The sequence below is a fragment of the Bufo bufo genome, chromosome 4 (assembly GCF_905171765.1).
Source record: "Bufo bufo chromosome 4, aBufBuf1.1, whole genome shotgun sequence".
Classification (NCBI taxonomy): Eukaryota; Metazoa; Chordata; class Amphibia; order Anura; family Bufonidae; genus Bufo; species Bufo bufo.
In genome coordinates, this window is record NC_053392.1 from 433,915,589 (window position 1) to 433,931,552 (window position 15,964).

A 15,964-nucleotide genomic window follows, 5' to 3' on the forward strand; every position below is an offset into this window, starting at 1 on the left:
CCGGCCGGGCCACTCGCTGTTCTGAACGCGCACGCTGCCGCGCATGCGCGACGGTGACTTCTTCCCGGCCAGAATAGTACAGAGCTGCGAACGCGCACGCCGGCTCTGTACTATACTGGCCAGAAATAAGTCACATTGCGCATGCGCGGCAGCGTGCGCGTTCAGTCCAGCGCGCGGCCCGGCCGGGAGAAGACTTCAATCAAGATGAAGCCCGCCCCCAGCCAGAATCCAGCAAGTGAACGCGCGGTGGCAGCAGGTAAGTATGAAACTGCTAAGTGGGATAACCCCTTTAATATGGTCAAACCAGGTGACAGATTCCCTTTAAATGGGCCACATCTGCAATACCTAGTGCAGCCACTACCAGTTGTAGGTCTAACAGCTAATCAGCAGGAATGCCGAGATTTATATATATATATATATTAAATATGCTTATAACTTGAAGATTTTTCCCATTTAGAAAATTACTTATTGTTAGAAAGGTCCAGCAATCACAAAGTTTATTAAAACCAGTTTAACAAAATCAGTTGAAATTGTACTACAGAGAGTTTTATTAAAATAGGCATCATTGCTTTATTTTAATAAGCTTATTGTATTTATGTTCTTTTAACTATTTATTTTCCTTAGTTATGTACTTTTGTTATTCACAACTAATGGGCGGTCCTTTTTTGCTGATCCTCAATTGTTGTTGGACTGTATATACTTGTATCTATGTATACTCTGTACTTCATGCTACATGCTCATACTAATTCTTACATTTACACAAAACATTGCTACCCGAGGCATGGCTCTCATGTACGCCATGGCTATGCAGCAATAATGAAGATTCCTCTCCAACAAGAAAGTCGATTCCTGATGAAAATTCCCAATGGTTTAAAAATATTAGGAATGAAAAAAAAAAAAACAGAAGCACTCCTTTGTGCTAACAATTACAACTGCTCCAGTCCAACACTTGTAGAATGTGGATTGAAGCTACCTCATCGTTAAACTAAGACATCAGTAATGTAAAGTTGGCCATAAACATTAGTTGTACTGTATATTGGTCAAACCAGCCTAACCTAATGTGTATGGGGGCATCTCAGCTGACCACCAATGACAGATGTTGTGAGAGATAAGGATCAAGCAGTTGGGTATCAGCTGCTAGATCCTTTTGTTCAGAGGGAGATAAGCTGATGCCAGAGGAGTCAGCAGTCTGGTAGTAATTTCTTCCTCCTCTTTCTACTGAGAACAATTCTTATTGAGTAGACATGTATATGAGGGACCAGGACTTATAACCGACAGGTATCTTATGTGTATCGCCGGCCTTACTCAGGACTTGTCAGAGATCCACTAGACCTTGACCTACAGTACTTGCTGCCTACCTAGGCTTTAGGCTGTATTAGGCAGCCTGATTTAACAGGCGATTGTTGTGATGAAAGCGTTCCTTCCTAGAAATCGTCTGCTCACTAGTAGAGGAGACTGCTGCTATTACATGTAGCGATCTTCTCCTCAGTAAAGGGAGGAGCAATCACTATACCATCGCTCTTCCCTATACTGAATAATTTTTTGCCGGCATGAGATCATGATTAGACACCACGATCTACCCCCTGAAAACAATGATTTTTAATCTGTCCAAAGATTTTGATTGACCTATTAGACTGCCAGATGATCGCTAACGAGCATTACTACAGATGTAGCTGAGCTAAACTTGATTCTGATAACTCATATCACAGTGTTATCTTAGTTATCTCGTGACAAAAGCCATCAAAATCCATTCAAAAGTTAGTTATCTTTTTCTTGACATTCTTTACTTAACGTGTTAACCATGAAGTATAGCTCAACTGCATCTCTAGCAACGCTCATTGGCGATCATATGCCAAAAAATCGGCAGGTGTAATACGGTCTTGTGACCTTGCATTATTTTTGTTGCACACCTTTGTATATATTCTTATGAATATCTTTTTTTCTTTTTCTAAGACGCAGCACATATTGTAAATGTTCTCTAAAACTCTGTATAGTAAAATTAAGACTTTCAAATTTACACACTTATTTACTTTACAGTACCTCTATCATATTCTTTCCTGAACAATCTTGCTGAAGCTTCCAGAGCTTTTATAGCTGTTTTGTGAAACTCCTTTCTTAATTTATTTGTGATTCCTAAAAACATAATATGCAAACAGTCTCAATAAGATCAGTGAATAATGTGTAGAATTGAGAAAAGCCCAATGGTTCATCCTATGAAAAATGTACATATTAGTGATATTAATATAAAAAGTCGTCGGAAATATGTTATAAACCAATATATACTACATGGCTTGTTGGACATCCCATACCAAAACTATACAAAAATATGGAAAGATACCGCAGCACTCCCAAGTCTTCAAAGATACTGTGTTTTATTCACCAAAATGTGCGACATTTCGACCTTACACGGTCTTTTTCAAGCTTTTTCTATTTTATTTTTATACCAAAACTATAGGCGTTAGTATGTATTTTAACCTCCTTTTCCGCAGCTGTAACAGCTTCCTCTCTTCTAGGAAATCTTTCCACAAGGATCTCAAGTGTATCTGTAGGAATATGTGCCCGTGCCACCAAAAGAGGTCAGACATTGACATTAGATGAGAAGGTCTGTCTCGCAGTGAACCTTCTAATTTATGCAAATATGTTGTCCATTATAATTAACCAGGGATACAGCTATATACCAAGTGCACAGGTCTTTTAAAGGAGTAGCCTGACATGCTACTCCTCTGTGTAGGGATCGACCGATTATCGGATGATTTTCGAAGTTATCGGAATCTAACCTTGCCGAGGGAATCCCTCCCTCCTATGACGCGGCCGCCACAGAGCCTAATAAAATGAGCGGGCTCTAAAGCTGTCAGCACCACTGCCACCAATGAATGTCTGGCTAATATTAAAGCAGGAGGAGGGACAGGGGAGGGTTTACCGCTGCGCCGTCTCAGCTAGTGTGCTCGCCGAAGGGCAGCAGCCTCCTCCTCCTGAGTGTCCTCCCCAGAGTCAAGCAGCCAGCATAGCAGGCGCCTGGCTACTGTGCCACCAATGATAATTTGAATGCAAATACAGGAGGAGGGTGCCGGCTGTACCCGCCTCCTGTATCTGTATTAAAGGTTAATTATCATTGGTGGCGCAGTGCGCCCCCCCAGTCCCCCCCCCGCCAACCTAAGTAATTTCATTGGTGGCAGTGGCAGTTCTGATCGGAGCCCCAGCAGTGTAATCGCGGGGCTCCGATCATTACCATGGCAGCCAGGACGCTACTGAAGCCCTGGCTGCCATGGTGAGCTCCCTGCTGCTGTGTGTACTATGCACAGGGCAGCAGGGACAGTGTAAGATCCTATTCATCCTAATAGAGCTCTATTAGGGTGAATAGGGAATATCGGCTATCGGCCTGAAGGTTTACAGGTTATCGGTATCAGCTCTAAAAAAATCAATATTGGTCGATCCCTACTTCTGTGGACAGCTTTTGTCAGATATCAAAATGCTAAAATAAGAATTGCCTAAAAAGATTTATCCAGTTGCAGGTAGGTCTCTCCACTACTAATCTTAAAGGAGTATTCAAAGACTTTTATACTGATGACCAATCCTCTGGATAGGTCATCAGTATTTGATCGGTGGTGGTACTACACCTGGTACCCCCTCCGATAAGCTGTTTGAGAAGGCACCACCGCTTGCAGTAGTGCTGGCACCTTCTCACAGCTTAGCACATTCATTGGTCACATGTTCTAGACACGGCTCAGCCCCATTGAAGTGAATGGGGCTGAGCTGCGATACAAAGTATGGTCACTATCCAATGGGTCTAAGGTTATGATGTAGAGTGCCTAGAGGAGCTAAAAATGTCTATATACATTGGATTAACTGGGTTGTCCCATTGCAGTGCATGGGAGCTACGTAAACAGCATAGCACAGCAAGCTATGCTGTTTCCCTAACTCGGAAACCATAGCTTGCTTTGATATGCTGTTTCATTAGCATCCTTGCACCACTCCAGTGTTTTATGGCCACGTTGTGGTCGAGATTTAGTCTTATCTCGCCTTTGTAACAGCAAGTTGAGACAACCCCTTTAATGTTGGTCAAACTTCACAATCTTGGCAGTACTGAATAACCATCTTATGTCTATGTGGCAGACCAGATTTTCCCTAGGTGCTGAGGGAAAGAAGAATTGGGCTGTTAGAGTTCAACATTCCGGGTTCCTATGTTTTGGAAGTAATCAGCCACCAGAAGTATTTCTCCCCTCTTCCCATTCAGAACACCTGCACACTTGAGCTGAGCGTGCATGTATATCGGGGTGGTCGTAAGGGATTGCTGTTGTCTAACTGAGCATAACGTTGACAGCTTTCTAAAGGCTAAAGCCAGCTTAAGGCCTCATGCACACGACAGTATTTTTTCACGGTCCGCAAAACGGGGTTCCGTTGGTCCGTGATCCGTGACCGTTTTTTCGTCCGTGGGTCTTCCTTGATTTTTGGAGGATCCACGGACATGAAAAAAAAGTCGTTTTGGTGTCCGCCTGGCCGTGCGGAGCCAAACGGATTCGTCCTGATTTACAATGCAAGTCAATGTGGACGGATCCGTTTGACGTTGACACAATATGGTGCAATTACAAACAGATCCTTCCCCCATTGACTTTCAATGTAAAGTCTGGAGTTAATATACCATAGGATCTGAGTTTTCTCCAATCCGATGGTATATTTTTTTTTTTAACTTTCAAGTTTTATTGGTTTTTCAGCATAAGAAAATCAGACAGTAAATATGTCACTTGCATAAGCCAGAACAATGTTAAGATTTGCAAAGTACAACTTTGACATTCATATTGTGATGTTACATAGTTAATCCAACATAAGAATACCAGATAATAAATGTCACTTGTAAAATCCATCACTAATATATGCAAAGCATATTAATGACATATACAACAGATTGTAACATAGTCAATCCAAGAACAAAACTAATAGAGTGAATCCATAACTTGTGATCCTTTTTTTTTCTTTTTTTTTTTAATATATAATTTATTATATACTTTAGTGTACCACTATATAGGTTTTTCCTACACCGTTATCTATCCAGTTATCTATCCACCGTTCTCTCCTGCTATGTATACCACATTATCAGTCACTACAAAGCCAAAGAGTGAATATTAGCTGCAAACGGGCAAGAGTTCCACAATTCCCATCTTTTGTGAGCTTTTAAGCGTTCAGAGTAAGAATCTGCATATATATATTCATGTTGCATATATTGATTAACTAGTGAGATCACATCAGTCACCTGAGGAGTAATGGGCAGCTTCCAGGAGGTCGCAATAAGCTTCCTTGCAGCCGAGAGAATGCCCATTATAACCGGTCTATGGGAATGAGGTAAATCTCCTATTCCTATGGATAACACAGCTAATGGAGGGTCGAGGGGGATCTGGAAGCCCGCCACTGTCGAGATAAGGTCAAAAATCTTCCTCCAAAAAGGGAGAATAATAGGGCACGACCACCACATATGTGATAAGCTTCCCTTTTCCCCACAATTCCTCCAGCAGTTTGAGCTGTATTCAGGATCCATGTGTGCTATACGGGCTGGAGTCAAGTACCATCTAAGTTGTATTTTCCTATTTTGTTCAATATGATTAATGCATTTGGCAGTAGCTATCGTCCAATGGAAAGCATCCCTCCACTCCGCAACTCTTCTTCCCACTTCACCATAAAGTTAAGCTTTGTTTCTAAAGTAGGGTCAAGTGCATGATATGCAGTCGCTAGGCCTTTCCCCTGACCTGTCTTACTAGTAAAATATTTACTAAAAGAGGTAGTTTTATTCAATGAGATAATGGGAGGTCTCGTTCTGTGTAGCATATGCCTAACTTGTAGGTATTGATAGAAACAAGTATTAGGTATACCATAGTTTTGATGTAAGGTTTCAAATGTTTTCATAGTATCACCTTCATACAGCTGATCCAAACATATAATACCTGCTTTCTCCCATTTATCCAAGGAGAGATCAGGAACCCCATACGTAAGCCCAACCAATGGGATCTCAGATCTCTTAGGAGAGAAAAGCAACCCTTTCTCTATATAATGGCACCAGGTCCAAACTGCCGCTTGCATAGTCAAGAGAGGGGGGCGAAGATTTAGGCGCCTCTAGGGAATGGGCGGCAAGAAAGCCTGGGAGAGAACCCAGTTTTGTGTAGGTGGATTCTAATTCATGCCATCTCTGTAGCGAGGAAGGCGCCCACCACTCCTCAGTCTGCTCAATGAGGTTCGCTTTTTAATAACAAATGAGATCCGGGACCCCGAGGCCTCCCTCTCTCAGCCTTGGGTAAAGAGCTCGTCGGTCCACTCTAGGTGTTTTGTCACCCCATATAAATCTTATAAGGTCCGACTGCAGCAATTTTAATATTTTTTGTGGAATGACAAGGGGAATACATCTAAGTTTATAGAGGATCTTAGGTAGAATCATCATTTTGACCGCATTAATTCTGGCCAGTCATGACATAAACAGCTTAGAATACTCGGCATAATCTGTTAGTAATTCTTTTCTCAGGGAATCGAAATTGCTTCTCACCAAATTTAGTATTCGAGGTGTTAGTAATATGCCCAGGTAAATTATGCCATCCTCTGCCCACTGAAATGGAGCTTTCGCCAGAAGCTCCCTTTTGAGAGGTTCTTGGATCGCAAATGGGAGAATATGTGATTTTGTAACATAAATTTTATAGAAAGAGGCTTGTGCATATTCTTTTAAAACTTCCATGACATTTGGGAGAGATATCTCTGGATTCGTAAGTGATAACAGGACATCATCCGCGTACAGTCCTATTTTGTGTGATGTATTTCCCACTTGTATCCCCAAAATACCTGAATCCAAGTGGATTCTTTCTGCCAGGGGTTCCATCACTAACGCAAAAAACAACGGTGACAAAGGGCAGCCTTGTCTGGTACCGTTCGTTATATCAAAACTTTTGGAATAAAAGCCGGATGCCAATACTCGAGCTGATGGAAGGGAGTATAAATTTAAGATAGCCGATAGAATAGGTCCCTGGAACCCAAAATAATTTAACACCTCCGTCAGAAACCCCCAGTGCACCCTATCGAAAGCTTTTTCAGCATCAAGAGATATAATTATCGCGGGTGCACCGGAGGTATCTGCCAGCTAGAGCAGATCAATTACTCTACGAGTTCCATCTCTACATTGACGGCCAGGGATGAAACCAACTTGGTCAGTAGACACCAGTTTAGGGAGGAGGGGCTGTATCCTCAGGGCCAACAGTTTAGAGAATAATTTCAGGTCATTATTTAATAAAGATATGGGGCGGAAATTTGCTGGAGTATCATGAGGTTTCCCTGGTTAAGGGATTGTCGTGATAATAGCACATAACATTTCTTTGGGTATATTACCCGGGAGTAGAAATGTATTAAAGAGTCGCGTAAGGTATGGTAATAAGCTTATTTTAAAGGATTTATAATAGTCCCCCGAAAAGCCATCTGGGCCTGGAGCTTTATGCAATTTTAATGATTTAATAGCTGTATCTACTTCCCGTTCTGAGAAGGGGGCATTAAGCAATTCCAAATCTTGGGGGGCAATACTTGGGAGAGATACTGATTTTAAGAAATTCAGTATGGTATGTGAGGTGGGTTGTGGAGTGCCGCCGTCATTTTTCAAATTATAGAGGGAACTATAGTAATCTGCAAACGCATCTGCAATATCTATCGGATGTGTAGTCATCTTTCCATTATTTTGCTTCATTGATTCTATGCGGGAGGCTACCTCCCTTTTTTTCAGTCTGCGGGCTAGCATAGCCCCGACTCTATCTCCTAAGTGATACCATTTTGCCTTCGACTGTCTGTGAGTTGAGCTGATAATGTATCTGTAGTGGTCTCCTTAAATCGCGCTTCTACCTCCACTATTTGAGCTAAAATGTCCTGCATCTGTTTATCTCTTTGCTTCTTAAGTTTGGACGCATTCTGAATGAAAAGGCCTCTCATGTAGCTTTTATGGGCGCACCACAATGTGGAGACGTTGATATCTGGCGTATCATTAAGAACAAAGTATTCGTCCAAAGCTTTAGAGAATAATTGGTGCCGATTTTCATCCCTCAGCAAGTATGAGTTAAAGGTCAGCCCACTAAACCGTTTTTTTTTTTTTGTTTACTAATAATCCCTACACTGCGATTTATGCATACATAAGTTAAATAATCATTTCTGTTCAGTAGAATTTGCTAAAAAGCGATTTTTAAAATATGCAAATTACCTTGCTACCAGCAAGTAGGGCGGCTACTTGCTGGTAGCAGTCGCATCCTCTGACCCTAATGACGCCCCCTCCGCATTGTGATTGACAGGGCCAGGGAACGGAATCGTTCTCTGCTGGCCCTGCCTGTTAGCATTCAAAATCTGGCGCCTGCGCTGCGGCCGTACGTATCTTCAATCTGCGCAGGCGCACTGAGAGGCGGTCGCTCTCTCCTCAATGCGCCTGCGCCGGGTGTAGATGTGACGTCATCGGCGCAGGCGCATTGAGGATGGAGCGGCCTAGCGAGTGGCCGTCTCTCAGTGCGCCTGCGCAGATTGAAGATAGGTACGGCCGCGGCGCAGGCGCCAGATTTTGAATGCTAACAGGCAGGGCCAGCAGAGAACGATTCCGTTCCCTGGCCCTGTCAATCACAATGTGGAGGGGGCGTCATTAGGGTCGGAGGATGCGGCTGCTACCAGCAAGTAGCCGCCCTACTTGCTGGTAGCAAGGTAATTAGCATATTTTAAAAATCGCTTTTTAGCAAATTCTACTGAACAGAAATGATTATTTAACTTATGTATGCATAAATCGCAGTGTAGGGATTATTAGTAAACAAAAAAAAAAAAAAAAGGTTTAGTGGGCTGACAGAAGCCTTTTAAGGCGCCAAAGCGGTGGGTTAGGATTAGGATATTTATCTGCGATGTGGAGGTAGGTTGGGGCGTGATCAGACCATGTGATATTGCCTATTGCTGTGTGAGTGGTTTTATGAAGAAGGTCTTTGGATATAAGGAAGTAGTCGATTCTAGATTGGGAGATATGAACCTGGGACATAAAGGTGTAATCCCTTTCTGTCGCATGCTGGTACCTCCATATATCATGTAGGGGAGTAGTTTTGAGAAGCTTACCCAACGCAGGCCGATGACCCCCCGTTTTCTTGGAACAGTCCATCAAAGGGTCAATGGGCAAGTTAACCACCTCAGCCCCCAGTGCTTAAACACCCTGAAAGACCAGGCCACTTTTTACACTTCTGACCTACACTACTTTCACCGTTTATTGCTCGGTCATGCAACTTACCACCCAAATGAATTTTACCTCCTTTTCTTCTCACTAATAGAGCTTTCATTTGGTGGTATTTCATTGCTGCTGACATTTTTACTTTTTTTGTTATTAATCGAAATTTAACGATTTTTTTGCAAAAAAATGACATTTTTCACTTTCAGGTGTAAAATTTTGCAAAAAAAAACGACATCCATAAATTTTGCTCTAAATTTATTGTTCTACATGTCTTTGATAAAAAAAATGGTTTGGGTAAAAGTTATAGCGTTTACAAACTATGGTACAAAAATGTGAATTTCCGCTTTTTGAAGCAGCTCTGACTTTCTGAGCACCTGTCATGTTTCCTGAGGTTCTACAATGCCCAGACAGTACAAACACCCCACAAATGACCCCATTTCAGAAAGTAGACACCCTAAGGTATTCGCTGATGGGCATAGTGAGTTCATAGAACTTTTTATTTTTTGTCACAAGTTGGCGGAAAATGATGATTTTTTATTTATTTTATTTTTTTCTTACAAAGTCTCATATTCCACTAACTTGTGACAAAAAATAAAAACTTCTATGAACTCACTATGCCCATCACGAAATACCTTGGGGTCTCTTCTTTCCAAAATGGGGTCACTTGTGGGGTAGTTATACTGCCCTGGCATTCTAGGGGCCCAAATGTGTGGTAAGGAGTTTGAAATCAAATTCTGTAAAAAATGACCAGTGAAATCCGAAAGGTGCTCTTTGGAATATGGGCCCCTTTGCCCACCTAGGCTGCAAAAAAGTGTCACACATGTGGTATCTCCGTATTCAGGTGAAGTTGGGGAATGTGTTTTGGGGTGTCTTTTTACATATACCCATGCTGGGTGAGATAAATATCTTGGTCAAATGCCAACTTTGTATAAAAAAAATGGGAAAAGTTGTCTTTTGCCAAGATATTTCTCTCACCCAGCATGGGTATATGTAAAATGACACCCCAAAACACATTGCCCAACTTCTCCTGAATACGGAGATACTAGATGTGTGACACTTTTCTGCAGCCTAGGTGGGCAAAGGGGCCCATATTCCAAAGAGCACCTTTCGGATTTCACTGGTTATTTTTTACAGAATTTGATTTCAAACTCCTTACCACACATTTGGGCCCCTAGAATGCCAGGGCAGTATAACTACCCCACAAGTGACCCCATTTTGGAAAAAGAGACCCCAAGGTATTCGCTGATGGGCATAGTGAGTTCATGGAAGTTTTTATTTTTTGTCACAAGTTAGTGGAATATGAGACTTTGTATGAAAAAAAAAAAAAAAAATCATCATTTTCCACTAACTTGTGACAAAAAATAAAAAATTCTAGGAACTTGCCATGCCCCTCACGGAATACCTTGGGGTGTCTTCTTTCCAAAATGGGGTCACTTGTGGGGTAGTTATACTGCCCTGGCATTTTCCAGGGGCCCTAATGTGTGGTAAGTAGGTAAATGACCTGTGAAATCCGAAAGGTGCTCTTTGGAATGTGGGCCCCTTTGCCCACCTAGGCTGCAAAAAAGTGTCACACATGTGGTATCTCCGTATTCAGGAGAAGTTGGGGAATGTGTTTTGGGGTGTCATTTTACATATACCCATGCTGGGTGAGAGAAATATCTTGGCAAAAGACAACTTTTCCCATTTTTTTTATACAAAGTTGGCATTTGACCAAGATATTTATCTCACCCAGCATGGGTATATGTAAAATGACACCCCAAAACACATTCCCCAACTTCTCCTGAATACGGAGATACCACATGTGTGACACTTTTTTGCAGCCTAGGTGGGCAAAGGGGCCCAAATTCCTTTTAGGAGGGCATTTTTAGACATTTGGATACCAGACTTCTTCTCACGCTTTGGGGCCCCTAAAATGCCAGGGCAGTATAAATACCCCACATGTGACCCCATTTTGGAAAGAAGACACCCCAAGGTATTCAATGAGGGGCATGGCGAGTTCATAGAAAAAAAAAAATTTTGGCACAAGTTAGCGGAAATTGATTTTTTTCTCACAAAGTCTCCCTTTCCGCTAACTTGGGACAAAAATTTCAATCTTTCATGGACTCAATATGCCCCTCAGCGAATACCTTGGGGTGTCTTCTTTCCAAAATGGTGTTATTTGTGGGGTGTTTCTACTGCCCTGGCATTTGAGGGTCTCCGCAATCATTACATGTATGCCCAGCATTAGGAGTTTCTGCTATTCTCCTTATATTGAGCATACGGGTAATGAGATTTGTTTTTTCCGTTCAGCCTCTGGGCTGAAAGAAAAAAATGAACGGCACAGATTTCTTCATTCGCATCGATCAATGTGGATGAAAAAATCTCTGCCAAAAAAAGAAAAAGGAGGGGAAAGGCGTCTGCCAGGACATAGGAGCTCCGCCCAACATCCATACCCACTTAGCTCGTATGCCCTGGCAAACCAGATTTCTCCATTCACATCAATCGATGTGGATGAATAAATCATTGCCGGGATTTTTTTTTTTATATATACAAAGTGTTTGCCAAAGTATATGAACACCGCCACCTCCTCAGCTCATATGCCTCGGCAAACGTATCTTTTACTGCAGAGGAGAAATCTCGTCTTGCAGCGCCGCATACACCGACTTGCGTGTAATCTGACAGCAGCGCAATGCTTCTGTCCGAATGCACATCAGTGCTGCAGCTAGTCGATCGGTTGGTCCACCTGGAAGGTAAAAAAAACAAAACAAAAAAGAAAAAACCAGGCCGCAACGCAATAAATTTATTAACTTTTGAACAGAACATATTAAACTTTTTTTTAACTTTTTTAACTGAACATTAACCTTTTTACTTACCGGTATTTTTTTTTTTGTTTAGTTTTTTTTACCTTTATAGAACAAACCTCTACTTCCCCATGGGACAATGTGCAAAGCGCAAATCGCCCAAAGATGTGGCGAAGTACGTTATGCACTTTATCCCAGGTGAAAGGAGAGGTTTGCAGCAGCTGTGAGTGTAAGGGCCCTAATAGCCCTGTGTGCCTGTCCTGTGAGATGCAATCCCTATGCTAGGTGTACCTGTGTGTGGTACTTCCGGAAACACTCTCCATAGCATAGGGCAGGGTGGTCAGGACAGTCAGGACAGAAATAGCGGGTGTCACGCCTTATTCCACTCCTGCTACAGACAAGACATCTTTTTCGGGGTGACGGTTGGGTTGAGGTACCAGGAACGACACTGGGGAAATGTCGCTCGTGTAGACGGCTAACTACACTGGTGGATGGGGCCACGGAACCTCCTGGATAAAGGAGGTTCTCGATGATCTCTTCCTGGAATTTGAGGAAGGATCGTGTTCTCCCAGCCTTACTGTAGAGAACAAAACTATTATACAGCGCCAATTGAATTAAATATACAGACACCTTCTTATACCAGCGTCTGGTTCTGCGGGAAACTAAATACGTAGACAACATCTGGTCATTGAAGTCCACCCCTCCCATGAGCGCATTATAGTCGTGGACACAGAGGGGCTTTTCAATGACACGGGTTGCTCGCTCAATTTGGATTGTCGTGTCTGCGTGAATGGAGGAGAGCATGTAAACGTCACGCTTGTCTCTCCATTTCACCGCGAGCAGTTCTTTGTTACACAAGGCAGCCCTCTCCCCCCTTGCAAGACGGGTGGTTACAAGCCGTTGGGGGAAGCCCACGCGACTAGTTCGCGCGGTGCCACAGGCGCAAATCCGTTCTAGAAACAAATGCCTAAAGAGGGCCACACTTGTGTAGAAATTGTCCACATAAAGATGGTACCCCTTGCCGAATAAGGGTGACACCAAGTCCCAGATTGTCTTCCCACTGCTCCCCAGGTAGTCAGGGCAACCGACCGGCTCCAGGGTCTGATCTTTTCCCTCATAGATCCGAAATTTGTGGGTATAGCTTGTGGCCCTTTCACAGAGCTTATACAATTTGACCCCATACCGGGCACGCTTGCTTGGGATGTATTGTTTGAAGCCAAGGCGCCCGGTAAAATGTATTAGGGACTCGTCTACGCAGATGTTTTGCTCGGGGGTATACAAATCTGCAAATTTCTGGTTGAAATGGTCTATGAGGGGCCGAATTTTGTGGAGCCGGTCAAAAGCTGGGTGGCCTCTGGGACGGGAGGTGGTGTTGTCGCTAAAATGCAGGAAACGCAGGATGGTCTCAAAACGTGCCCTGGACATAGCAGCAGAGAACATGGGCATGTGATGAATCGGGTTCGTGGACCAATATGACCGCAATTCATGCTTTTTAGTTAGACCCATGTTGAGGAGAAGGCCCAAAAAAAATTTAAGTTCGGAAACTTGGACTGGTTTCCACCGAAAAGGCTGGGCATAATAGCTTCCCGGGTTGGCGGATATAAATTGTGTGGCATACCGGTTTGTCTCTGCCACGACTAAGTCCAAGAGCTCCGCAGTCAAGAACAGCTCAAAAAATCCCAGGGCCGAACCGATTTGAGCCGTCTCAACCCGAACTCCAGACTGGGCGGTGAAAGGGGGAACTAATGGTGCGGCTGAAGTTGGTGACTGCCAATCAGGGTTTGCCAGCACCTCAGGGACTCTACGGGCCTGTCTGTGCGGTGGCTGCGACGGGGTAACTAGTGCACGTGCCACCGTACCAGCTTCAACTGCCCTTCTGGTGCTCGCCACGTCACCATGTTGTACGGCAGTGCTGGTACTAGGTCCAGGAAAGGCTGCGCTGCTGGTGTATGCCTCACCACGTGATCCGGCAGCGACAGCCCCACTCTGCTGCTCTTGAAGCGGATCCTGCGTAACCTGTGGTCTAGCGACACGGGGCCGGGTACGCCTGGTGCTGTCAGGGACCTCCACCTCCTCGTCCGAACTTTGGGTCAGAGAGCCACTGCTTTCCACAGGTTCATATTCTGACCCGCTAGATTCGTCAGATGAGGGTTCCCACTCCTCATCCGACTGGGTCAGAATCCTGTAGGCCTCTTCAGAAGAATACCCCCTGTTTGACATTTTGGACTACTAAATTTAGGGGTATCCCCTGAGACTACCCAAGAAAAAAAGCAAGCCTGTCTTACAAAGGGGAGGCTAGCAAAGTACTGGAGGCCGCTGCGGTTGATAAAAAAATATCAAAACTGATTTTTTTATCGCCGCAGAGCGTCTAAAATGAATGTGCAGTGATCAAAAAAATATATATTTTTTGTCACTGCGGTGGGGTGGGCGTGGGTGAACGCACGTGTGGGCGACCGATCAGGCCTGATCGGGCAAACACTGCGTTTTGGGTGGAGGGCGAGCTAAGGTGACACTAATACTATTATAGATCTGACCGTGATCAGTTTGGATCACTTACAGATACTATAAAAGTACAAATGCTGATTAGCGATACGCTAAACAGCGAATAAGTGACTGCGGTGCGGTGGGCTGGGCGCTAACTCACGCTAAACTACCTAACCAAGGGGCCTAAACTATCCCTAAAACCTAACAGCCAATACTAGTGAAAAAAAAAAAGTGACAGTTTACACTGATCACTTTTTTTCCTTTCACTAGTGATTGACAGGGGCGATCAAAGGGGTGATCAAAGGGTTAATTGGGGTGCAGGTGGGTGATCTGGGGCTACAGTGAAGTGTTTGGTGTACTCACAGTTCAGTCTGCTCCTCTGCTGGATCCAACCGACGAAAAGGACCAGCAGAGGAGCAGAGAAGCCATATAACAGATCATATTTACTAATATGATCTGTTATATGACTTGTGATTGGATTTTTTGAAAATCGCCAGCCTGCCAGCCAATGATCGTTGCTGGCAGGCTGGTGACGAACTTCTTCTTTAACTTTTGCCGGCCCGCGATGCGCATGCGCGGGCCGGCTTGGAGCGAAATCTCGCGTCTCGCGAGATGACGCGTATATGCGTGACTCTGCGCAGAGCTGCCACCTCCGGAACGCGAATCTGCGTTAGGCGGTCCGGAGGTGGTTAAAATCCCCTCCTAGAATGATGGAACCCCTGGCAGAATTCAACAATTTCTTAAAGAACCTTGTAAGGAAAGAAATTTGGTGAGAATTAGGTACATAGACATTAGCTATAGTGTATTCAGCATGATTTATAGAGCAAAGGAGAATAATATATCGTCCCGCTTGATCAATAATAGTTTGATGTGCTTTAAATTGGACCGATCGCCTAACCCCTATAAGAACCCCAGCTTTTTTAACTTCTGCAGATGCAAAATAAAGATGTGGGTAGTGCCTATTAGAACACTTACCGATATCTTTGGTCAACAAATGAGTTTCTTGAGCTAGCACTATATCACACTTGGTCCTATTAGCATCATTCCACAGCGCAGAGCGCTTGTAGGGGGAATTTAAACCCCTTACGTTTATAGACATTAGTTGTAGTACCATTGTGGTTTTGTGGGGGTAAGTAAGTACTTAGCGTTATACAGGAGAGAACGGTGGATTTCAGACGGCACGATGGATATAGTAGATTCAGGATCACATTGAGTCTGCAAAAAACAACAGTGGTTAACAAGATCACAAAATAAAACTAGGCAAACATGCCTATATTGGTACGAAAACCAAAGATGAGCGCCCATGAATTTTCAGGAGCGCAAAGGTTTCCAAATTAAACAGAAAGATCCTGACAGGATCACAATCCGATGGTATATTTTAACTTGAAGCGTCCCCATGACCATGGGAACGCCTCTATGTTAGAATATACCATCGGATTTGAGTTACATCGTAAAAACTCATATCCGACAGTATATTCTAACACAGAGGCATTCCCATGGT

At 43.6% G+C, this 15,964-nt stretch overlaps 1 protein-coding gene across 2 annotated transcripts in view; it reads right to left on the reverse strand.

Moving 5' to 3' along the window:
* SERAC1 (serine active site containing 1) overlaps positions 1 to 15,964 on the reverse strand; it is a 354,636-nt gene that overhangs the window by 202,263 nt on the left and 136,409 nt on the right. For both annotated transcript variants that reach the window (XM_040429358.1, XM_040429357.1), the window contains exon 5: positions 2,041 to 2,133. In XM_040429358.1, the coding sequence (XP_040285292.1) occupies positions 2,041 to 2,133 (93 nt within the window). The remainder of the gene's footprint in view (positions 1 to 2,040; positions 2,134 to 15,964) is intronic.